General features: G+C 40.4%; 2 protein-coding genes across 8 annotated transcripts in view; one reads left to right on the forward strand and one right to left on the reverse strand.

The window, feature by feature from the left end:
- Window positions 1–26,936, forward strand: part of LOC109195563 (tripartite motif-containing protein 16) — a 1,176,058-nt gene that overhangs the window by 209,005 nt on the left and 940,117 nt on the right. The gene's annotated exons all lie outside the window — the stretch shown is intronic.
- The window catches only part of LOC100692302 (disco-interacting protein 2 homolog C), a 217,627-nt gene that overhangs the window by 83,307 nt on the left and 107,384 nt on the right, over window positions 1–26,936 (reverse strand). For 5 of the 7 annotated variants that reach the window (XM_013265983.3, XM_019347718.2, XM_019347719.2 and 2 more), the window contains exons 2-4: window positions 19,755–19,826; window positions 3,355–3,465; window positions 1,108–1,233 (exon numbers count right to left, since the gene is read on the reverse strand). In XM_013265983.3, coding sequence (XP_013121437.1) covers window positions 1,108–1,233; window positions 3,355–3,465; window positions 19,755–19,826 — 309 coding nt within the window. Of the gene's footprint in view, window positions 1–1,107; window positions 1,234–3,354; window positions 3,466–8,043; window positions 8,160–19,754; window positions 19,827–26,936 lie in introns of those variants that run through there. The other 2 variants (XM_019347724.2, XM_019347723.2) reach the window with 2 other exon arrangements.

The raw sequence follows: 26,936 nt of genomic DNA on the forward strand, positions 1-26,936 counted from the left end.
TCTGCTCTTGGGGGATTTCTTCTGTTTAATATTAATGCAAACTGATCTTTTCTTTACTTTTGGTAAATAGTTGAAATTTAAAAATCATCGTGCATCAACATAAATGGAAATCACATTTGGAAATGAGCATGGAGCTTTGCCAGCTGCCTGCCAGAGTCAGTCAATGACCGAGTAACTCGACTGACAGCTTGAATCCCCAAGTCGGCAGATGTGACAGATGGCGGGCTATAACGTGACATTTCACGGGCTTTCCATTTCAGGCATAAAGGAGACACCTTCTGAGAAAACCAGCGCAACTTACAGATGACATAAAATAGCCTCTTATGCAGAGAGACAGAGACAGAATAAACATGAAGCCACTGGATGTGTGAGATAGCATCTATATTTACATTCTGTCTCTTTGTGAAAAATATTCCTGACTGTTGGATGAATTTTGATCAATTTTGCTGATATTCTGTAGTGATGGAGGATAAATTTTACCGACTTTGAAAATCACCAATAATATTTCTTGCAGTGCCACCAACATGTCAGAAACTGACATCGCCCAGCGTTTAAACACAACACATCAAAACTTCCTGATGTTTTAGATGGCTCCTCCTCTTCTTCTTTCAGCTGCTCCCTTCAGGGGTAACCACATCGGCTCATCTGCCATATCCCTAACACCCTCCTCTGCATGTCCTTCTCTACATGCACCTCCTCTGAAACCTTCCTCTTTTCCTCCTGCCTGGCAGCTCCATCTTCACCATCCTTTATCTAGTATATTAACTTTTCCATTAGTAATTACAACCAAGCAAAGTGCACCGTTTCTGCCTCAGTATTGGTGGAGTTTGGTGAAAACTTATTTTTATTTATCTCAATAGTACACAAAGATTTCTTTCTGTTTTCTGCTGAGAGTTTGAGCCTCACAAGGACACAGCTCCAGCTGTTTTGAGCTTCCTTTGGTTATTTTTCATTAGTTGATATAATTAAAAAACCGGCTGAACTCCTGGTATTGTCAGAATTCATTCACAATATGCACACAGTCAGGATCAGGCAATGAAAACTAATGATTAAAATGATCATTTTGGTTCATTGGCTTCAAATGTGAAAGTTTAGTTTGTCCTTTACCTGGCGGTGTGTAGGCGTCCATGGAGCTCTGGACCACAAGAGACCGCCTCTTCGAAGGCATCGGCACCGCCATCTTTCTTTCTTTGTGCTTTGCCAGGGCTGCCTGCACCGCCTCCGTGTGCACATCTGGAAACATAAGCAGGACATATAAAAAGTCTCTGTTAGTTCCTTTTCATTCACAGTGATACAACGAATGATGACATAATCTGAGATGTTTTTTAAAAACTACACTTCAGTGAGCTAACTTGGTGTTAGCTGTTGAATCCCTTTTTGTCACAGAATTAAAATTACTCTGCAGGAACTCCAAGGGTGCTTAAGATTTGGGTATCCAAAATAAGAGGTTACTGGTTTCCACCAGCATTTATTGCTTTTCTATAATACAAAGTGAGAATTGTGAATTTAAAAGCAAGCTTCTTAGTATAATACACTATATATTTTTTTCCAAACTCCTCCTAGCCCAGGGGTCGCACCGTCAAACATCAGAGACTTGGAAGAAAAAGAGCCACAAATGAAGGTGACGGAGGGATGAAGAGCAGAAGACTGATGTAACTGGGAGAGGATGAATTAATACATACAGTATATGTATTATTATGTATACCTGTGGCTCTTTAGCTGCTAAAGTAGTGCATGTTTCCTAGCAACAGGCTACATTTAAGTTCCTTAAAAAAAAGCATTCTATAATATTTAGTTACATCATTAAAAAAAAAAGTTTAATTATGCATCATATATTATCATGCATGCACTAAGAGCTCTGCTGTCCAGTGCAAACATACAAATGAGATGGAGTCCATCCTGCAGCAGCAGCAGCAGCACTAGCACACAGAGACAGAGCAGCAAACAAGAGCAGGACTATCCTCAGTGTTTCTCTGTGTTTGTGCTGCACTGTTCTCTTTACAACGAGCACCATGTTCCCATTTATTCTCATTCAGCTTACGTGCACAAACATTCCCGGCCTGACAGCAGCTCCCATGAGGCCCTGTGGTTTCTGACTGGAGTAGGTGCAGGGCGTGTCGGCGAAGATGTTTTGTAAATTTGTGATTTTAAGAGTGAGATAAAGCGCTGCTTACAGAGCCACAGCTGGGTTTGTTTGAAAGGTGCCCACTGCCGAAAAAAGGCAAACGCCGCAAACGGCGACACAGAGCAAACGGGCGTTTGGCCCGATAGTGACATAAGTAAGACATTAGTCAGAACGAACGGGGCTCACAGATGTCCGGTTGTTTGGCTTGTGGATGTGCTTGTGTAAGGGGAACAGAGGTAATTTAAATCTCAAGTGCACATTTATTGTCTTCTGGTTGACTGAGTGTGACTGTGCAGTGTGTGAAAGCGAGCATGTGTCATTTCAAGGTGCTCACATGGCTCTTCTTTTTCAGTTCATTGGGTTAAACGGGTTTTGTAGGATTTATTATGTGTCAGATCAAACTTTAATAGCTTCAATTCTCCAACAGCTTGTAGGGACATAATAATAAAGTAAGCCCAGTTTCACCACCTGTCAAGGTATTCAAGCTTCACAACAGCACATTGCTTCTTTTCTTATTGGTTTCCTGTCTATCTGTTACTATCGCTTGATGTCAATAGAACAAATTCCTACAAATTACTTTTGAATAAGACGCCACTGAAAAGATTGAAATCCTGAGTTAATCCTGTATTAATCTTTAGTAAACACCAGATGGAACGAAACTGAACCGCATCTTACAAGAGCTGTGGAAGATTTGTCAGGAGCTCATTCCATAGATGTAAAGCAAACACTGGATTTGTTGTAGCTCGTTCTGCATGTAGCAAGAAGACTCAGGATATCAACAAAGATGTGGTTTTCCTGATGTCTGAGAAAGTCCTCAGAGCTGGTAGCAATATAGTTAGAGACCTTCAGAGGCCAAAATCTATCCAAAAACCACCAAACACTAATCAGTTTTGCCTGATTTAAAATACAAGTACATGTAGTTGCATAAAAGAATATGACGTATTAAGTTATAGCAGTTATTAAACCTGATTTCATCAATGATATGTAAATTTATTCAGTGAAGAACTCCAAATTATAATCAGTCTACTTTACTGGGAGAAGCTGGGAAGTCCTTCAGTTTAAATCTACCTTTCTTTTCTCTAACACAAATATTTCTCCATGATTGATGACATCATAACTATTTTTTAATTAACCTGGTCTGTGTGAGGGGATAAAATGAGGGATATTTGAAAGATAACAGGGATACAACAAGATGCCAACAAGGTCATAGGTCAAATCCTGCCTCTCACCTGATCGGTAACGTTCGTCTCTGGAGCCAGAAGACCGCCGGCGGTGGTAGCGGGAGGACGACGACGGGGTGACGGGCGTTCTCCTCTCCTGGCCCATGGACGGATCCATTCCTAAGACGCAGGGATGCTGATTAAAATTGTATCTAATGACATAAACAATTGTCACATTACATTTTGGCACCGATCTCAAGGCACCTGGTGTTTTGCATGCTCGCTGACTGACAAGGATTAATGAGAAGCAGCTATTAGCGAATGGAAGCATGGTAATAAACGTGATTACACCTGCTACCACAAGCCCAAATGTCAGCTGTGAAAAAGTCTATCAAGGTGATTCTCTCCACTGTCGGTCACAAACAAATACTCATGAGTGGTTGGAATACTGCTTTAAAAAATAGTCATAACCCGAGAACACATGAAACACCATCAGTCACAGACTGGCCTCCCCAGAGAAGAGAAAGTGGACTATTCATGGAGACTACTTCAAGAAAGGACAAGACGGTTTGTCTACAAGAGTTCAGGCTGTGTTGAAGAATAAAGGTGGTCAAAAAATATTCACTTTGAGCTTGTATAAAACACTGATTTTGTCTTATATACTGTATTCCCATGAATGTTTGCACAGTTGAACAGTCCTATTTGTTGTTGAGAAATGGCAGGTGGCTCAAGACTTTTGCACACAGTAAACAAAATATGTCGTCTCAGTCGACACAACAATTTATGATTCAAAAAGTAAGCAGAGTCCTCACAAATCAGGAAGATGTAAAGGGAGACTGGCTTTAGTTATTTTATCGCAACACAATTATTAGTCTCCTAAAGAAAATTCTGCATTAGAAAAAAAACTAGAAGCATTTTAAACTTCTAAATCTAAAAAATATACAACAGATCAGTCTTAAATCTTGGTTCACACTTGTGCACACACCCATCTTTAAGCATGCACAAACACACTCAGAGAGAAAACAACCTCCCTACACAGCAATCAATAAGTCTGATGATAATAACCACCCTGTTACTGACAGCTACAACCGATCCACAGCCTGTGATTTATGACCATCCATCTCAGCTTCATACTTCTACCCTCGTCTGTCTTCATTAGAGCTCTCAGCGTGGCTCAGAGTGCCGCTGCTGCTCAGGCGAAAAGCTAAAAGTTGATTAGCCAATCGTTAACGACTACCAGGCAGCACAGCAATAAACGACAGATCTGGGAAACACCTCGCCTTCTTGTTTCCTCTGGGGAACCTAGAAGGATGGATTTCCCTTTCTCCTGATTCAGTCAACTGTCTTTGTCCTCTCTCCTTTCCTTATACTCATTCTGCACACACACTGCACAGCTGTCTATTTGGCTGCTAAAAACAGGCTATACAGCTGTTCAACAGACTGCATTAAGGCACCAAACCTGTTACATATACAATAATGGAAAAGCTCAAAAATGCAAACCAAAAACTAACTGAAGCTCAGGAGGCAGAGCAGGTTGGTGCTTCGATCCCCATCTGCTCAAGTCTGTCTGCAAAGATACTATAACCCCAAGTTTGCTTTCCGATGCCTCGATCGGAGTTTGAATGTTGGATAGAAAGAACTTGCATACAAAAAGCACAAAAAAAGTGTTTATACAACTTTCCACATTTATATAAAGTGCTCAGTTTGAGTAGAAAAGCACTATACAAGAACCAGGCCATATTTATATACTGTATGTTGTATCCTTTCTTTTATAAGCACAGTTGTTTATGTGCAGAAAATTGTTGATGTATCAGGTCTTTCCTGCCAACTGGAGATGGGTCGTGGTGTTACATAGTGCATCTCTTTAGCTGTTTTTATACACCTAAGTAAAGGTCATCGATGTTAAACCAGTGAGGCCATCAACATATCAGTACAGACACTGATGGAAAAATACAAGGAAGTAGCTGTGACTGTGACTTATGGTCCAAATATGTGGAGCTCCATACAACAAACATTTTACCAGTAATGAGACCACGACCTAAAACACTGAAAGACATCAACAGCGCTCACTTAATCTTGGATTTCTGCCAATCACTGCGGCACATTTTCCTTGGACAACAACATTTAATATAAATCAAATGATCATTTATTACAGAGGAGGGAAGTACACAATTAGAAACCTTAAATATAAAGTTACAATAATAAGTAAAAATTGGCTGAAAATAAACAATAGAGAAGAATATATGAATAAAATCTACACATACTGTAGGCTGTAACATTCAAATAATGTCTTAATGCATTCAAATTTACAGGTGATTGTACACCAGTGTGCACTATTTAAAGATGTTCCCACATCAAAAACAGAAAATTAAAAAGAAAACAAAGAAGCTAAAAATGGCCTGAATTAAAGTTGACACCACGTGGGTCACAGCCCGCTCTAAGAGCAGAGCAGCGTATCTGTGCTCACATCAGTGCTGAACACCGAGTTAGCTTAGTAACTTAAATTCATACACAGGGTGGTGTGCCTTTAATTTATTTTTTTTATTTAGACAAATAAGAGATTTGCTTCAATCAGCGGCACTCTGGCTGGAAAAACAGAAAAAAATAAGAAGCTTCACATCAAGGAGAAACAGCAGGGCTCGCAAAATCGCTAGCCCGACGTCCCGGGGCTAGCGATTTTTCCAGTCGGGCTACCAAAATCTATCTCAGCCCTGCCCGTTGGGCTATCATAGGAAGGAAAAATGTATGTCAATGGTTTTGCATTCTTTCGGAAATGTAGCTGGGTAATTATGTCATTGGCATCGGTGAGCCACTGTCAATATGTGACATACTGAAATCGCGTTTGAATTTGCGCTTGTTTTTTGCTTTCACTTTGCGATCGCGCCAACTGTGTATAGAGAGCGGCAGCACTAATTGGTGAGTGACGATTAATTGCACACCGATTCCTCTGACATCGTCTTATCACTCATTAGCTTACTATTCAAACCTGACAAGTGAAATCTCCCACAGCAAGCTAAACATGTGAGAGGTTGATGGCGCAGAGAATCGCTCAGCGTTATGTGAGTGCGTGTGTGAAAGCAGCAGGATATATATTTAAGTTCTGCAGAGCCAAATAAGACAGAACAGGGTAAAGAAGTGACAGCCAAAGAAAAGCCTACCACAAAACGGAAAAGTTATGACAAATCAGACTATGAGGCAAAAAGAAAGCTCAGCTTTATGGTTTCATGGACAAAAGAATATCTGTGGCTGGAATATAACAAGCTAAATAACCAGGGGTGCACATAAGTGGGCCACAGGTGCGCATTCGCTGTCAAAATAAAAGACGCGCACCAGATAAGAAGTTGCAACGCGCGTTAAATTTTATTATATTTATATTATATTTTATAATATTTATTTATAAAAATTTATAATATTATATAATATATATTATATTTATATTTATAAATTAAACATCTGCTACTCTAACAGCCATCTCTCTATTTTACATAAATGTGGATTCCATTTATGTAAAATCATAGTTAACTCTTCACCACAATTACATATTTTAACTGTAGGCTAGAGCTGGGCGATATGACCCAAAATTCATATCTCGATATTTTTTTAAAGCCATAAAGAAAGAACAAAAAGAGAGTTCTTAGTCAAAGCTGTGCATACAGCATAGATGTACATGAAAAAAAACTACTCAAAAATAAATTATGAGCATTTATTAAATAATGATGCTCTATAAATAAAAGAAAACTATGTTGTTTTGTGCATAACAAAGAGCTCACAATTGTGCAGTCAAAATGTAAACTAAAAGACGCTGAGCATAATAACATAGACAGATTTCACAGCTGCTCTGTTCCCAACTTCTACTGCGTGACTGACAGCCTGGAGTTTGAAATCCGCTTCGTAACCAGGTCTCTGAACAGGTGCCATTTATGGTCCTTATACACACACAATACGGTAATATTACGTTGAAGCACAGTACGTATCACTCCGCGAGGCTCCTCGGTAGCCGTAATGCTCCGACAATCCATCAAGCGGTGCAGCTCCGTAGCTTACCAAAGTCGTACCAAAACATTTTTTGACAGACTGCTGAGCGCTGTGTATCACATAAAATCGGTTCGCGGTCATCAAGCACAACCAGAATTCATACAAAAGGCGCGCAGTCAACTTTTGAGAAGATGAAAGGATTTCAGGCCGTGCATGGCGTTAGCGTGGTTAGCTCGTTAGCGTGGCTAGCTCGTTAACACGTTGACACCGTCCAGTCCCACGCACGGGGCGATGCGCAGTAACTCATTAACGGAGATTTGCCGTGTCCATCTTGTCGCTGCCTGCAGGTGAAGCGATGGGGAGGAGGGGGAGTTGTGTTCAGTGAAGGAGAGGCGAGGTCGAGTAACGTTGCATAGAGACAAAAGTGGACGAAAGAGAGGCAAACTTGCGGCTCCGCAACTATAATTATAACGTAACATAGACTATATCGATATAAAGGATATTGTCACATCTTATATCTCGTATAAAAATATATCGATATTTTTTTTTAAAAACTCGATATATCGCCCAGCTCTACTGTAGGCAACACTAACTGTCAAAGAACCTGACAGATGCTTACGGCCCATCAGTTGACCAATGTAGTATTTGCCAAAGCTTCACAATGACATGTTTTTGTTTATTTGGTTTGCTTGTATAAAGGTCAGGCCGACACACTGTTATGTTGATCAGTCTGGACGAGTGTTTGTTGAAGCACCACACATATGTCTTTCATGGTTTGCCAACCTGTTCACCAACTCTCCAGTTGGTCTTCTGTACACGCTTCTGCTCACTCTGGTCTCCGGCTTGACTATATAAAAAGGAAAACCTCGTTAGCCAAATCATCACCACCTGTCCCTCCAGCCTCCCTGGCACCGCCCCCTCGAGCTCACTGCATCACTCCTCCCCTGCGGCTGAGCCAGGGACCACTCCTCCACTACAGTTGGTTTTCTAAATAATATTTATTGGGTGTTTATAATTCATGTAACCATCATCAATTACAATAACCATAAGTCTGCATTTTGTTATTATTCAATTAGCCAACTGCCCAGACCAGACACAGTGACATTCCACCAAAATCCCTTTGATCCCTTTGATCTATCATCTTCTTTATGACATCAGCACACTAAAAACCCTTAAATAGGAGAAAGGTTCCCCTTCTTGTCAGTCTTTCAAAGATAGTGGAAAAATTCACTAGGCAGGAAAACACTTAAAATACTCGAAACTTGTTTCTCACACAGTTGACAGTATTTTTAAAAAATCTTTAAGTTAGTACAGAGATTTAGCATCAACTTCAATTTGAAATATGAGTCTGTCAAATCCTGTTGAATGCAACCTGAGAGCCAAGAACGAAAAACTTAAACAGCAAATCGAAGAGCTCAAAAATGAGAATAAAACTCTCAAACAACAAAACTCTACCATACGTGACCTTAAAGTCGAGAACGCCGACCTTAAGCAGCAAAAAAGAGAGCTCATAAATGAGAACAAAATTCTCCAAAAAAACATTGAAGTTCTTTTCAAACAAAGTGGGTTCTCTAAAAACAAGAGGAAAAGAGACCTGCAACTAGAGAACGAAACATTTCACTTCAGAATTCAAGACCTTGAATTTTGGAACGGAATTCTACGGGATTTAAAAAGCTCCAATACCAAAGAAATTCAGCAACAGAAAGAGGTGATTCAGGAAATGCAGGATGAAATCAGAGAGTTGCAAAGTGACAAGGCAGGCTTGGTTATAAAAGTGGGAGACATGGAAAAGGACAACCAGTCTTTAAAAAAGGAAAATGATGTGATGATAAAACGCATGTGTGAGCTGAAAAGGGACTTTGAAAAGGAAAAAGATGACATGCAACAGCAAATACAGGCTGTTAAAAATGAACTCCATCAGGCAAACACAGCCTTTAAAGAGTTACAAGAGAGTGAAGAAAGAAAAAGGATCATGAATGAGGAAAACAAAACAACGAACAGTGCACAGCTCAGACAGACCCTGGAACTCCAATGCTTTGCACATGAAATTGACATATTAAGGCAACATAACGAACTTCTTGAACAGGACCTCCAGGAGCTTTCCAAAAGGAGTGGTGATTGTCAAAAAGAACTGAAACCACATGATGAGGGTGTGAAAGGAGAATCACGGATGTTCAAAGCCACTGAGAAAGACTCTGAACATTATTTGAACGTGATCAACAGAGAAAAGGAGTTGTTGTGCCATGAATGTGAGGCACTGAAAAGAGAACTTGAACAGGTCAAGAAAAATATGTGTGATGTCCAGGAAGCCATGAAAGCAAAAGACATGGCGTTGCAAACCCAAGCTCAGACTCCCACAGTTTCACAGGAAGAACATAACAGTGTGATAAACAACTACGATGTCCAAGTTAACGCACTCTTACAACAAAATAAGGCCTTAGAAAATAAGGTTAGTGACCTTACCAAAAAGGTGTGGAATGGACGGGAAGCGATGAGAGAAATTGAAAAAAACTTTCAAGAACAAAGTCAGCTGCTCGAAAATCTCCAAGGAGAATTCGAGGAATTTTAGCACAACTACGACTTTGGCACTCCGTATTAAACCTGGTTAACGCAGGATAAATAGGGAGGGGGGAGGGGGGTGGGTATAACTTAGACAATAGACATTTGACTTAATTGGCCCAAAATGAGTGACTGTGCCCGGACACTCAGTAGCAAAAAAATTACAGAGATTCAAGAGAGAAAACCGTTTCTGCATAGGCTCCTATAGTACTGTAAGTCTTGTCATCACCTGGTGTCCTGCATAGAGTGCAGGTTTAAGGTATTTACCTATCTTTCAGACTTAGAAGCTATGCTGCGTCAGGGGTTATAACAGCTGTGCCGCCCAACCGGTCGAGGCAGATGGCCGCCCCTCACTGAGCCGGGTTCTGCCGAAAGTTTCTTCCTGTTAAAGGGAGTTTTTCTTTCCCACCGTCACCAAGTCTAAGGAGCTTGGAAAGAAAAGCGCCTGGACTTCTTTAAGTTAAACTTAAAGAAGTCCAGGCGCTTTTCTTTCCAAGCTCCTTAGACTACTATGGCCTTGATGACTGAGAACCTTCACAGACACTGTCATCAAGGGTTTGCTCACAGGGGATCATCTGATTGTTGGGGTTTTCTCTCTTACATTGTATGGTCTTTACCTTACAATATAAACAGCCGTGAAGCGGCTATTTTTGCAATCCGGTGCTTTAGAAATACATCTTAGCTGAACTGAACTCCATAACATCTGGACTGAAATGCCTACACACAACGGTAGGCATTTCAATCAAGAGCTCTGTCCAAAAAGTTCAATGACAAGCATCAGCACCAGGATTGTTTTTTAGCTCACCAACAGTTCATGTTCCATACCCAGTTTTTATTGTCCATCATTCATATCACTGAACGAATGCATTCATCTGTTTGCCTGATTGCAACTTTGTAAGACTGGGTTGGGAGATGTTCTTGTGGTGAGCTTTTATTCACATAATTGGTTTCTTTAATATTGAAAAAAAATAAATTTCTATAACTGGAAATGTCGTTCTCATGTGTGATTATCATATTGTTACATGGTTTGAAGAATAGAGAATATATATAATTTACTCATAGTAATTTTAATATCTAATGTGATTGTGTTTCCTCATCTCTACTTATGTGCTGATGTGTTCACTGAGGCCATTGTATGGTCCATTTTGGCTGCATTTCCATGTTTTAAGCATGAAATTTGCTCATTTAAAGGGTGTCTCGTGTATCTCTTATGCAGAAATATGTATTGCCTAGCTGGACAAATGTAGCACAGGTCTACTATTATTGGCCTAATGTATTTTAACAATCATTTCAGCATCCAGATAATCTCTTTCATACTCCCTTAGATGAATTTAGCCTGGGTGTCATGAAATAGGCATTTGAAACAATAACTACCAGTATCTTTGAATGTGTGTGATTTCACTAACCCTACATATTTTTTGCAAGACAACTGGGTGCTTTTATGTAAAGAATGATCTGAGAACACTGAGGCTAATGAAGTAACAAGAGAAACATACTAAGTTTTAGTCTTTTAGTTTGCATGATCAATTTTGATTATTGTTCATTTTCATTGCCATGTCAACATGTTTTAGAGCAACGTTTTCTCATTTTGAACTCTTTTAGGTGTAAGTCATCGTCAGTGATTACCCTAAGCCCAAAGCGACACCAAACATGGACAACCAAAATGTATCATTTTGTTTGCATGTAATTGTTCTCCCAATTCTTATAAATCAGGAAACAACAAAAACAACAATTTTAACTTACAGACATGAAACACTTTTCCCCCCAAAAAAGTCAATTTTGCCTTTTACAAAAATATAAGGTTAGGATAATGTTAGATTTTACATTAATACCTATGACTGAGACCTCAAAAGTACTTCCTCGACTGCTTCAGTGATAGCCTGTTTGATTTTAGTAGTTACGTAAATTTGCGGTCAATTTAGACTCAATTCAAAATCTCCTACTTGGGACGAACACAAAAAGCTAAATGTCATAGCTGACTTTCTAAACAAACCTATCCATTTTTGCAATGTCAATTTTTGCTTTCACTAAATTGCAAATGTTTAACCATAATTAGCTTAGCTGTCCTACTCTTGTTACTGTTGATTCCTACTGCTGTTGCAATCAAATGAACATCTCTGCAAATATAAATTGGCAGAGACCTTAGAAACTTACATACACGATGTAGTACAGTTCTATGATACATCACCATAATAGAATGGCTGGAATATAACAAGCTAAATAACCAGGGGTGCACATAAGTGGGCCACAGGTGCACATTCGCTGTCAAAATAAAAGACGCGCACCAGATAAGAAGTTGCAACGCGCGTTTGCGTACATAAGATTTTCTGGAGGAGGACAGACATTTGTTTAGAACTCTTAAAGATGTCGAAGAAGCAAGCTCCTTTAAGCAATTACTTTGGTGTTCCTCCACCTCCAAAGAAATGTCAGAAGGAGTCCGAACTGCAAAAGAAGCGCGTATTCTCGGAAAAGTGGTTGCAGGAGGTGAGCTGGCTTCAAAGAAATGATGAACGCACAGAGATGTGGTGCAGAATATGCCGTGAAAATCCCACTCTAGCAGACAAAAACAGTGCCTTTTATATGTACGCAAACGCGCGTTGCAACTTCTTATCTGGTGCGCGTTTTTTATTTTGACAGCGAATGCGCACATGCGGACCACTTATGTGTACCCCTGTAAATAACATAATGTTCTGCCGGGTGTGTTGTTGGTTTTCCCTTGATTTCTGAGTCGACAAGCGCCTTTGTTACTGGGACCAGTAATTTTAAGAAAGACTCCCATTAGAACCCATGAGAAATGCAAGAAATGCATTATTGCTCAGTCTGCAATATCTTTCCCAGAACAAACACCAATTGCAAAGAACATACTAAAAATAAACCTGAAAAATCTGTTTAGAACAGCGTGCTATGTTGCAAAGAGTGAACTACCACTGGCAAAATTTAGCAGTCTTTGCAAACTTCAAAAAGCAAATGTCCTAGATCTTGGTTCCACTTATCTCTTAGCCGTGACTTCAGTGGAAATTTCAAATTCAGGACCTGTCACAGACTGATTCATGTTCTACACAGTTCTTACAAGTTCATAGAAATTTCTGTTCAATTAGAACCAAGTATTTGAGTTGATGTTGTAATATGTGTTTCAACAATTGTTTGATTAATGTTTTGTTTCCGTTACAATATTATACTTTAATGTATAATATTGTAAAGGAAACAAAACAGGAAACAAAACATCAATCAAAAAATTGCTCTCTTTTTTATTCGGGCTACTTAAATTTATTTTGGGCTACCAAAAACTTAAGAGGCCCTGCTCAAAGGGCTACCAGGGATTTTGAAATTTTGCGAGCCTTTGCATGCTACATCCTGTCAGCATGTATTGTATTGATGTATTCTTAACATGTATAAGCAAGTCTACACAGTATTTATTAATCCTTGTATGACCTGAAATCTACAAGCAGCAAGTTTTATACAACAAACTTTCACAAAACACATAAAATAATCACAGATTTTCCCTCCAACTCACCTCAACCACTAATTCTAACAAAAACACTTCATTTTTTCTTTTTGCTTTTCACACTATGAACAAAACTGTACATGAGTCATTTTTATATTTTCACCCAGATTTCTCAGATTCTTAGATAAAAAAGAAATGATGGACATTTTAGATAAACCTATTGGATAAATATACTAAATTATGCTAAAATTCCTTCATAATCAGCATCTCACTTTAAAAAAAATGGATGTCTTTGGATTGTGGGAGAAAGCTGGGAATAAACACTAACACAGTTAACCTTTTTTGTCCTTTGGCTGGTTGAGAAAGATATGAGGGGAAAAAGCCAAATAAAGGAACATCAACACTGCACATCATCCTGCGCCAACACCAACATGGTTAATGCTGATTATAGCAATCATAAAAAAAAAATTTAAAAGCTCAGGAAGCAATATAATTAAAAAAGAAACCAAGTGTACTATATGTGTTTTTTTTTTTTACTTTCAGGAAATTACATAAACTGCTCTTACAGAAAACCCCCTCTCCTTACTGGCATCTAATGCAACAAATGTTTTGCATGCTTGAAGAACAACATTCCCTTAAGGTGCATTTCCTCTTTCCCTATTATTACATAAGAAACATGAGTCTGATTCAGAAGGACTGACAACCGTATGTGCTGTGAGAGAGTAACTTTCATAGACCACAGATGGATCACAACTGTGCCTTTGCTATGTGCACAATATTGAATGTGCATACATTCATTGAAGTCAGCAGAATAACTAGAACAGCAACATACACAAAGAAAATATTAATATTACACCAAATGCAGAATTTGTACAAAATTACTTTATTTCCTCTCAGAAAATGTATTTAAAAGCAAATGCGAACAGATAAATGTAAACATAGGAGGACATTCATCAGGTATGCTACAATGTTTACAAAGTAGAAGTGGCTACAACTCTGTCAGTAGTTACTAACACGCTACAGGTTTTCTGAAATCAGAGTTCTGCAGTTCAAAGGTGTTTCTAGCTCCCACACCGGAGCACTTAACATCAAACCTGACCTGCCTACTTGAGCTTGCACAGCTCAGCGGCGGCTCCTTCTGAAAGCCAAAGTCCGATATGGAGCGGCTGAGTGAACTTCATCATGACTTTGTGGAGGAGTTTTACGGTGTCGGTGACACTGTAGAAGGACAAAACACCAGCACTGTGATCCAGGTACACTCCCACCCTGGAGGACCAGGTACCTGGGATCGGGGTTCTAATGTTGTTGTACTTGAATTCGTAGCTATTTTTGAAACAATCTAAAGCCCAAGACTTGTCATTGTTCCCAAACACGCATTCAGCGAAGTTCCCCGTTCTGCTGATACTCTTGTATGAGACGGCTACTAAAACGCCCTTCCCGCTCCTCTCCACCTCCAGGTAGTGGCGTCCAGTCAGACTCTCTTTACTCAGGACCTGCCAGGTGTATGCAAATCTCTCTGGATGCATAGGATAATCCCGTTCATCTACCATAAAGACTGCTTTTCTGTTCTCATTTAATAATGCCAGGTGGGGGTTTGTAGAGTTTGGATCCAGCGTGATTTGGCATGCGTAGTGTAAAAAGTCAGCTCTGATCTTCGGTTCTCGCATTTGAGACTTGACCTTAGGCTCTGCCTGAGACCAGTACTCAGCTGGTTTTAATGGTACAACATTTGGTTCGGTCCTTCTCTTGGATCCTCAGCTGGATTTTTTGCTGAATCACCAGCACATCCCTCTGCCGTTCAGCCCTTTCTGCTGCAGCTGAGACTTTGATATGACCTTTATGATCGTCTTTGGAACACAGATAACAGATGCAGTGCTGATCGGTGCGACAGAACAACTTCATCACCTCTTGATGGCGAGAGCAGATGTTTTCCTGAAGATTTGCACTTGCTTCCACAAGCCTGTGTTTCCTCAAGGGAGGTATATCATAGTGAGGCTGGAGGTGCGCCTCACAATATGAAGCCAAACACTGCAGACAGGACTTGGAGGCTTTTGTTTTCCTGTCAGTGCAGGCATCACAGGCCACATCTTCTGGACCAGAAGAACCACGTGGATCTTCTTTTTCAGTCTTCTTCAGCTCCTCCACTACCCATGCCAACATGCTGTTTTTTACCAGCTCAGGTCTCCTCATAAAAATCCTCCTGCACTGCGGGCAGCTGTAGATCATTGCATCCTCCTCCTCATTTAAATGACTGTTGATGCAGGTCATGCAGTAGCTGTGACCACAAGGAATAGTCACAGGATCATTCAGGAGATCCAAACAGATTGAGCAGCATAATTTATTTCGTTCAAGTTTGACTCCTTGTGCCATGTTACTGTGTGGTAAGAACGGCTGTCTGATAACTGAGCTAAGAGGCAGAGGCGGTTTAAGTTTTTATGAACATCTGAGAGGAGGAGGGTTTATTCAGGCTGGACTTCATTCCTTTAAGAGGAGTGGCATCAAAAACTAATTTGTATTTCCTGTCAAGTATGATTTTTCAGGTCTGAGGTGTTACGTGAATTCCACAACGCGTACATTTTAATATCACTTTTACCGTACTTCATAGTTATTCCGGTTACCGGCCACAAATATAAACATATCCTGGTTTCATAAACACGGATAAGACACTATGCCAATGACAAAAACCTTGGTATGACACAGATAGTCAGTTTACTATGGTGTGTAAGCACCAATAGTCATAGACCTAAATAGTCACAGAGCATAGTGGCTGATAGGCAATCAGTATATACCTCTAGATAATCACAACGAGTGTGATGATGTGATAAACCTGAATATACAGGCATGTAAAAGCAGGTCAGTATGCCAAGTCATGAAACAGGAGAACAACCGCGGCTATTTTTAGAAACTCTAACCGTAGTCATCATGTGAAGGAAAACGTTTTGGAGAACTCGGGGGAATTCTTACAACTCTGGCAAGAGTCGACAGGGCTATCAGAAACTTCTGCTGCTAGCTCAAACAAAAATAAGGACATTTTATAATCTGGGCCATGAAAGGGCCAAACAAGTTATTCATTTGTTCAAAGAACCACAGAAGTCTCATGAAAGTTTGCCCAAGCATTTCGACGGTGCTTTGTAGACTTGGAAAAGGCTTGCGACTGGGACAAACTAGCGATTATATGGGGAAAATGTTTAAAACACCAATTTGAAGCAGCTGGAAAATGGGTCCACACTCCGTTTACTTGGGCCTGGTCGCTACAGAGGTCGTGGCCTCATCTTTCCAAGTCAGAGTAAAATACAGCTGGAGACTGGTGTTTAACTCTAATCTAATTGAGCCTTAAGCTACATTTATCAGTTTACAGTACTGTTCCTACCAAGGACTGTGGTTATGGTCTAAAACCGGCTTTATAAATAACCTTTATCACATTATTATTATCTTTTCCACAGGGGTTTTAGGCCCTCTGTTAGAGATGAGCTGAGTAACTTTTATATAGTCGGGATTTGGAAATGGAGCATGAACACCTTGGTCTAAAACTATTCTGTGCACATCCAGGTAACAAGCCAGCCGACAGGACCCCCGAGGATTCAATGATGAGACTGGAAAAACGGCTCCATGTACATCTCGGTGTTAAATGAGACATATTTTTTCAATACGTTCATAAAATTCTCTTAAGAGAGGAAAGTTTTGAATATGTTTTAAGAATTAATTAACATAGCATGACATTACTGGGCAGTAGTACTCAGCTAAAGGTATAAACGTGTACCAAAATCTCGCCTAAACACTCTGGATATTGACCTATTCCCAAATTTTGATTTTGTGAACCAACTAACAACCAAAACAACAATAGCACCAAACTGCCAGATGTGTCTGATATGGTGCTTGAGAAAGTGATTTCAAGGACTCGTATTCCTGTAAGTATCCGAGATTTTTACCAAAATCCACATTTACAAGTACTTTGATGTCATCAAATTGGAAATTCTAATAATGACTGATTCAAATAATTACGGGTTTAGAAATAGTTTTTATTGGCTGGTGAAATTATTCCTTGAAGACAGTTAATGTTTCAAAATTAAAAAAACAAAACAAAAAAACCTACAAGTTATCTTACTGACCCCAAATCAGTGCTCTGAGTCTACAGCTGTACACTAAAGTTCACTTAAAGTAAATGCAAGAGAAGGAAAGTTTTTTATTTTCCATTTTTTCTATTTTGGTTGAATGTAATGACATCAAAGTGGTAAATTCTGGGTACTGGAGGGAAAAGGAGAATCAAACTATATCAGCCTGACTCCATACAAAGCAGTGTGGATTAAAGCTGAAATACACCACAGGGAAAGAAACTGTGCTGGCGCGTGTGTGTGTGTGTGTGTGTGTGTGTGTGTGTGTGTGTGTGTGTGTGCATGTGTGTGCATTTGTTACACAGGGAGAAAAGGAGTATTGTGTTGTTAAGTGTGTTCAAGAGAGGGTCTGAAAAATGGGAAAAAGGGGTTATTGTGAATGTGCAAGTGTGCAAGTGTGTGTGTGTGTGTGTGTGCGCGCAAGAACAGTACATTACAGGACTGAGAAGGAATGAGGAGTGCTGGTTTCGTGCTGGGTTGTTCTTGTATTACTCATCCTACATCGACTCGGATGCCTTTCAGTGATGACCTGGTTTGTCATTAGGTTAAGGTTAAGGTTAGGTGGGTGGATACTAGTTACAGTTCAGGTAAAGCTCCAGGAAATCAGTGTTAGGTGGTTAAATGTTCTTAGAAGTGAATGTGTTAGAGGCCAAGCAAAACAAGGAGGAGTGTGTGTCATCTGCCCCCCCACAGAGAACTGGGGACGACCCCCCGCTGGGTCTGGATGTGAATGCCACACATTCTCTCCATCCCACACCCCTCATTCCATCCCATAATGCACTTCCTGACATTCTCCCTGCCTATGAGTACATATGCTTGCTCACACACACACACACACACACACACACACACACACACACACACAGCAGTATCTACTAGTTATAGCTTTGGCAGAGCCAGTGTGTCTGCTGGTTTTCAGTGACACTTCAGTCCCATCCTTCACAGTCTGACTTCTTTCAAAAGAAAACAAACCCCTACTATCAGTCTGTTAGACGAAACACTGAAATAAAGTTAAATGTGTATCTTCTGACGAGGACCTTCAACAAACCAAAGGCACGATCAGCTCTGCCTTACTTGTGAAAATGTCTGTGTGATAACAAAGCTGCCCAAAATGGGATTTATTGTGTGTCCTGTTAAACATCGACACGGAGAAAAAAAAGTGCTGTATTCAGCCAAAGACTAAAAGGTTTCATGATGCACACACACACACACACACTCGTTTTCATATCTTAGTGAGGACATGTCATTGACATGCTGCTTAACCTAACCATCAATAATCCTAATCCTCAGCCTAAACCATAACCTGACTGTAACCCTGACACTAAAAACACATTCTGAGCCTCAAACTCGTGGGAACGGGCATTTTGTCCCCATAAGTGACTGTTGGTCCCCACAAGTATAGTAGCATGACAATTTTTTGTCCTCACAAAGATGTCAAAACATGTACATGCACACACACACACATGCACACACACACACAGTGTAGCTGAGATGTGTGCGCTTCACTCCCCTGAGTGCAGTCTGAAAGGACAGAATCAAAAGAACCCACAATGATGGATTCATTATGGAAAAGCTGTCACTGCTTTATTGGAAGGTCAGCCCTCATCCAGGCTGATCAAATGGGAAGACCCGGACACTCTCAGACATGCACAACATTTTAAGAGACTGAAGTGTCACTGGAGACCAGCAGACACACTGGCTCTACAAAAGCTATTACTGGGAGCTGTTATTAATGAGAGGCTGAGCCTTCAGCTATCGGGCACCCCCCTCCTGCGAAACCAGCTCCTAGTTTGGATTCGGGAGACAGACATCCTCTCTAGTTTTAGGATTAGACTCCAAACTTTCCTTTTTAATAAAGCTTACAGTGAGGGCTGGTGACCTTGGACCATCCTTTAGTTATGCTGCTGTTGGTTGTCTTTCTTCTCCACTCGTCTCTTTTCACTCCCCAAATGTTTATATATCATTAAATTGTGTCTTTTATCGTCCTCTCTTTTACGCTGCTGTGTTTATGTGAGACAGAGAGAGAGAACAACATGGTCGGGGTATCAAATAATGAGGTCAGTGTACGTACAAGTATTCCTTTAAGATTAGGCTCAAGATTAATCTAAACACTCAGTTTCAGACAAGTTTTTCTCCTCTTGCCTCTGAACGATACCAGCTATCATCATCTCAGACAAAGCTCTGGCTGTGAGCACAGAAGCCCCGCCCACTAGCTATTCAAATATTCTGTTTATGAGGAGCAGCCAATCAGAACAGCTGGACTAATAAATAAGGATTATTTTGAATGAATCATGCAAAGCTACTATAGTTTAGAATAGCACATAGGGAGGTGTGAGTGGGCAGGTCTGGATGAAGCTTTAAAGAACAGCCCGTTTTACCTGGTGCTTGAGGTAAGTAGGCTCCAATTAGCTTGGATCGCTTCTTCTCATAGCCCTTCTGTGTGATGTCACCTGCCATAGAGAGAAAGACAGAGCGAATTTCACTTTCCTTATTCTCATACAGCAATACTCAGTGAGAGAGCCAAAGTCAGTGTTAAGTAAAACATGGATGATCAATGTTTTCTAAACTTTACTTCAAGATTCAGAGATCATTACAGCTGCACTGGGCATGCAGGTTTTTATGTATTTTAGATAAATGTTCACTGTTCCGGCTCCTACAAGCATAATTTATAAAACCAATGACAAATTAACAATAAGACTGCAATGAACTGAATATATTTCCCCTGAAAAAGCAAAACAACTTAAGGTACTAAAGCATTTAGAGAGATTACGGTATGCTTATTGTTTGCTTACGCTTTTCACTCAACCAAGACCGCATGGTTCAGTTTGAATGAATGTGAATGTGCATAAATGAGGAACTCAAAGCATTGCAGGTGCAGCTGATTCACCTTTCACAGCGCGACAAACCACCTCAAAGCTTGCTGACCGATCTCCCCGAGTGATAAATCAAACCTCGCTACGGTACCATCAGCAGATTTCCACGCAGCACAGAGCACATCTGAATCCAATAGCGCTTTTATAAATGATTCCCGGCATTGGGTTTTAACCTCTGGGGACTGTCAGATCACCAGGAGGGGAGGGACTGCTGCATTTCAAAAGAAAGTTAAGAAGAGAGAGCCAGAAAATTTGGGGGTGAATCACTGCAAAGTAAATATGCGACTGCTGAGTGTATACACACAACAGACCAAATGAGTGTGACCCCACCCCAAATTATACTCCAAGCAAATGTAGCTGGAAAAAACAACAGTAGCAATTTCAGAGAAAAGCAGAAAGCCACAGAGTGAAGGATTATGGGAATCGAGTTTTAAGAACCGACACAGGCCCCAGATTACAATATGCATTTATATTAATATTTACATAGAGGTAAATATATTATATATACTGATAAACAGTAAATACCATATAGTCTTTATTCTATTTCTAATTCTACTCTATTTCAAATAAAGTTACAGTATGAAAGCTGGAGAGTCTGAGGAGGTAATGTAGTTTGTGAAATGCTGAATGGTAGTGACTGAGGGAGAGTCAACGAGCCAACAAGTCATTATTGTATAAATGTATTTGGTGGAGACACTTGGATGTTTGCGTCTATGGGAGCCGAGGCCAGCTGATGTTCTTTATATTGTTTTTGATACTTGTTTCTATTTTCTTAAGCGTCAGTTTTAAATATGCACTGAATATGTGCTAATTTACAAAATTTCCAGAACAGAAACCTGCAGATTTCATTTAGCTGACATATTAGAATCAAACGGTTTTACCCTATAAACAAGAAACTATGTCAACAGCCTGAAAGAGTCAGTTTCCATCGCGCTGTTTGGGATAAAATACTTCATAAATCAGGTTCTGAATGAAACTCCTTCGTAAAAACTTTCAGATATCAATATGGAAAGATAGTTTGAGTTATAAAGGTCCACCAAAGAAAAAAATAAGAGTCATTACAAAAACACATACTTTCACAGATCTCACCGGGAAGCTTACTAGTTGATAACTTTTATAAGAAAAACTACTTTTTGTCTTGTTAGTTTTCTGAAATATTATGTTCAATATTGAAAATGAAGGAGTATCTATCAAACGTGCAGAAACAAGCAACAAAATGCAGTGAAATAAAACCTAAATGTGTATTTTGGACATTTTCTTTCCACTAGTCTGCAAGAAGCCATGTTATACAAGCAAAATAGCAAGTGGATGAAAAATGCATGTGTTTGCCTGAGGTGAATCAACTTAAATATGATAAAATGTTTCTACGAGATGCAAACGTCTAATTAAAATATTTTCTTTTTGCATGACAAGCAGACTCTCTACGAGTCTGCAGAGTCCACGTGACTTGATGAATTGTAGGTCCAGACAGTGTTTGGTGCTTGCAGACTTCAGAGGAATTTTCCGGTTAGGTCTGTGTGTGCAGTTGCAGGGACATTTGGATTCAACATGTTCGGAGCAAAGAGGACGGAGAGGGCTGGAAGGGCTGGAGAATAGATTCAGGATGAACTTCCACAACAAACTTGTGCACGTACCATTCGTACATTTTGTGGGATATAAAAAAGGACCATCAGAGGAGTGTTTGACAAGCAAGTTTGTCTTGGTGATGTTATACACTCCTTACAGTCTGTGTGTTTTTGTTAATTACATGCTCATGTTCAATGTGCTTCTTGGTTTTAGAAAGCAGGTCACAGGACACATGTTTTCTATGGCACGATAAAAAAAACATTTACACCCATCTCCATATTTTGTTACATTTGGGCTCCACTACAGCAGCTGTACGAGAATCAAAGTCCAAAATAATCCGCATTTGTCTGATACTGAGCCCCTGATTGGCTAACACTCACAAGCAGAAGGTTTGAATAGTGGGTGGGTGGGGCTTCTGTGCTCAAATCTGCTCACAGTGATATGATGCAGAGCCAGTGTTCTGTCATGCACACACTCTCACATCAGTCAGTGGATGTCATGGTGGGAATGGATGACCCACCATACTTTCTGAGCCACGGGCGCACCGAGGAGAAAAAACTGAAACTGACTGTTTAAAGCGGCGTGAAGCTGAGATTCTCACTCTTTTTGAACAGCCACTCTTTTAAACCAATCAGGATAGAAAAGTCACAGTCCCTGCTTTAAACGCAGGACTCTAAAAATACCAAACATTCTTCGTGCAGACTAAATGCTCCGCTATTTACATATTCTGAATTTCTGTGACGACTGTAGCTGCCGACTGATGAGCTGCGGAGCAATTTCAGGATTTCTCTGCCTGGAGGATGTCTGAGTAAAAATAAATAATTTTTTTTAAAAATCGGGTGAGTGTGCTTCCCAAGCAGCGAGCGACGCATGAAGCAGACCTGAGTGACGCTAAACCTGCAGAGGATTTGTCGAACACGGAAAAAGCGGTTTGCGTGGCTGACTTGACAAATCCTTCTTAAACACACAAACATGTGAGTAACTGGCTGGGATCAAGAAACCGGCTGTGGGCACAGACGTCATCTGTGATGATGTCAGCACAACGTATGTGTGTGTGAGAGATTTCAGTAGCATGAAGGCACATGGCAATAATTATCATCTCTGGCAGGGGATCCAACTACCCTGCTGAGAGAGAGAAACTGGAAAATACTTCAGGCACCGAGGGAGGTGAAGACACGTGGGTAAACAGAGGAGGTCTGACCTTGTCTTTTAGATATTGACTTGTTGAGGAGGTGACACACAAACACTCAGCTAGCATGTTCTTGATTTAATTGGAGTGTTATCAGCAAAGCGGAGACCGAGTGAAATGAACATGTCAGTCAGCTCTGTGTTAAAAATCATCCACCCAGTCGGACAGGCGGTCCATCAGCCTGTCAGTCACTCTGTCAGGCACAGAGTCAAACACACTGTGGCTGTATATTAAACTACCACAAGATAAATGCTGTCTAATGCAATCAGGTTTTGTATAAAGAGTGCGTTCATACAACTTTCCACGTTACTGCAGGTTTACACGCGGAAAATAAGAAAGACGTGCCAGGCTTTTAGGATCATTCCCAGGAAGGGGCTGCCATTGCTGCCAGTGCCGTTTTAGTCAGGAGGGAAGTGACGGGTTGGAATACTCACGCTTTCTCCTAAACGTTTAACAAAACACCCCAAAAACATGTTTTTGCTTGATGTGAAGTAGTGAATTGTAAAAAGTTGCGATGTTGACACGACATTAGCAAAATTATTGTGAAGACAAAGTTGGATTTGAAACCAAGCCCAGTGATGAATACCAAGTAGGGATATATTAAATAAAATAGATACAAACCATACACACATAAAAACCAGTCATAAGCCTCATAATAAAACACTTTTGCTTATGGACACAGCTGAGACACTAAAATGTGCCTGTGAAAGAAACTGAATGTGATTCTTATGGTTACAACAATAAAATAAAATGTTGCTGTGACTCTGAGAAAAACCCACAAAGCAGATTTGTCATTATTTTTCTCAAACTGCAATTTTCCAGTGAAATACAGATTTTTTTTTACCTCTCTGAGCCTTTGAAAAGTTCTCTGCTCTTTAAAAAGTAGGTAAGAAATGAAAAAGATTAGACACCAAGGATTAAAAAGGACAGGTAGTAATAATGAGATAAGGTTTTGTCATGAACACCATAAAACACAAGAAACTATGTTCATCTTCAACCAGCAGTTGGTGCTGTTTAGCACCAAAACACACTGAATTTATAGTCAAGTATCGTATTACTCTGAAACTATGTTACTGATTTTGTGAGGATTAAAGTTATTTTTCTGCAAGCTAGTGCTCGTGCAGGAAACCTGTGCATGCAAGTACAGCGTACAGAGAAGGTCAAAGGTCAAAGCACTCACTAACTGTGTTTACAACAGTTTTGGTTAATGAGTTGATATTTTGCCATCTTTTCTCTTCCAATTAAGTTCATCTAAGCTGGAGGATTATTTGTAGCCTCTCCCTCGATCTCAGGCGTTTGACTTGATGAGAATTATATTTGTATGACAGTTTGAAACAGAAACTTCCAAAATAAGACCAAACGAAAATGAGAGGTCCTCCTCCTTTCTCAGACTGGGGTGAGGAATGAAGAAGCAGATGATGAGGATAGAGGGATGAGGATCTTTAAATAGGCACAGGGGAAGGAAGGATGACTCAGGCTCTGCTATTCTGTAACTTCTTCCCTCCGTCTCACTGTCTGCCTATTTCAGTTAGAAGAAAATGGATTCAGGGTGATGTTTTCACAGGTCAGAATGAGGTGGTTTAAGCCCCGAGAGCTCAAACTTTCTCCAAACACAAACAGACACAAAGAGCTTCACTTTTAGCTCGAGTGAGTCAAAAATCTAAAAGACTAAACACAGACGAGAAAAAAGCAATCAATCCTTCGGTTCATTAAAAACAAAAACAATAAACTGGACAATGAAAAAAGACAATCTGGATTTGATGAATTTGCTGATTTATTGCTTTTCTTTAATGATGATGTGAAAAATGAAAAACAGAATAAACCATATCTGAAAAAGAAACCTCCACAGTTTTGCAGACACATCTTTGGGAATGTTTATGACCACAAGGAGCTCTAGCTCCAAGCAGAGAGTCATGTTGGAGGGCGAGTACTTCAGTCTGCAGCTTCTTTACACATTCAAGACGCCTAAAGCACAAATGCACCAAGAGCAGAGGACTAGGGACGGCTCAGCATCAGCAGCACATTGAACAGTAAGCGCAGAAATGATGACGACTGATCGATGAAATTAAAATGGTTTTACATGATAACCCTTTTAAAAACTGGCTGTAACTAAACAAAGGCCAAATAGACATAAAACAGCACCCCGTGCCCCAGAAGCATCTAAGAGAAAATGAAAGTCTGGGAATCAAACTTTTCTACCACAAGTTTGCTTCTCTACCCTCCAGTCCAGCCAGAGCAAAGCAAACACAGGAAAACTAAACCAATTAAAGGAGAGAGCAAAGAGTACCTGGTATCACTTAATTTGCATCTAGTTCTTTAATCATAAATGTGTACTATTTACACAGTTGTCACCCTTATCACCAGCACTGTTGGACCACGCAGCAGGCCTTTAGTTCCCAATGTTTCAGCCCCATGCGAGGCACGAATCCAGCTACAGTCCTGTGTTTGTCTCTGAGTGCTTCAGTGTTTTGAAATATGCATGGAGCAGCATGATGACAGCCGTAAAACCTCACTATAAGCTGCCTATGAATTATTGACACGCAGATATTTACATACTGCAGGAAGCGCCCTCCCCGACTCCCCGCTAGACATCAGACTGGCACGCTCTTAACCCCGACCTTGATGTCAAGCACCTTGAGTGGTCGATGTATAAATCACTCCTTCGCGCACTTGCAGTACAGTGTGGGCGCCACTGAAGTCACCATAGCAACTGATGGGCTAGCACGTTACATTACGTGTAAAAATCTGTGTGATAGAGTCTGACACAGACCTCGCGCTCACCGTGGAGTTTGCCGTGACTGTTTTAAACACAGGACTCTGGACAGTTTCACTCTTAGGTTGTCTTTCAGTTCCAGTTGAAGGAAATCTTAAAGCTACAGCGTGCAGTTATATTTCAGACAATGTGTTCTTGCAGCTTTGTTTCAGCAGTTTGTGTTTGGCCCTTTCCTGTTTCCACACAACAATCGTCCTGCAGAAGAAAGTCAGCTCCATAAAGACATTAAATAACTCCCACAGAGCTCTGACCTCAACCCAAACCCACACCTTGAAAGAGTGCCCGACACCATCATCCACCACGGCTGCACCTCATTTCGGCTTACAGGGACCTACAGATTTAGCTGCAAATTACTGCAGTTAAGTTCAGCATCTGGTGGACAAGAAAAAGCTATAAAAGCCGATGCTGCTGCAGCAGAATTTAACTGTCCACAGTTCGAGAATGGGGCGCAAAACTATCACGTTTACATCAAAAACACTTTTGCTAACGCAAAGCAAAAGTCAAACGTGCTCCGCGTTCAATCTCAGACCAACTTTGATCTGCTGAATCACCTTCCTGTGGTGAAAGGATGAGTGCAGCAAGTCAGTTTGTACAGAAACAGCCAGCTGAGCCTGCATGACCATATACAGTGTGAGAGAGAGAGAGCGGGAGAGAGACACTGAGCCAGGGGACATGAGTGCTAGTAGCAAACACCCATGACAAAAGGAGAGGCTGATATAGAAGAGACGGAAACATGGAAGAAAAGCAGAGACCAGCAAAAAAAACATGAGAGAGCGAGAGAGCAGGGAAGTAATGACACTGACAAAATAGAAACGGGAAGAGAGGAAGACTGAGCGTGCGTGCGTGTGTGTGCGTGCGTGCGTGCGTGCGTGCGTGCGTGGTATCTATCCAGCACCTAAAAAGGAAACAGAGTTGATTTTATTGTTTCCACACTGCAACGCTACAGATAACAGACGCGTGAGAGGAAGGAGATAAAAAACTAAAAGCATAAGAAGGAATTTCGTGTACAGTAGAACAGCATGAAGTGAATGAGGACATAAAAAGTAAGGATAGAGAAACAATTCTGTCATGTGACCACTCTGGACTAATAAAAAAAGCTTTTTGTTCTGTTTCTCAATGATTCTCTCAAACAGAAAGAAGAGCTTCAGAGTACAAGCAC

The sequence above is a fragment of the Oreochromis niloticus genome, linkage group LG18 (assembly GCF_001858045.2).
Source record: "Oreochromis niloticus isolate F11D_XX linkage group LG18, O_niloticus_UMD_NMBU, whole genome shotgun sequence".
In the NCBI taxonomy this organism is placed as follows: domain Eukaryota; kingdom Metazoa; phylum Chordata; class Actinopteri; order Cichliformes; family Cichlidae; genus Oreochromis; species Oreochromis niloticus.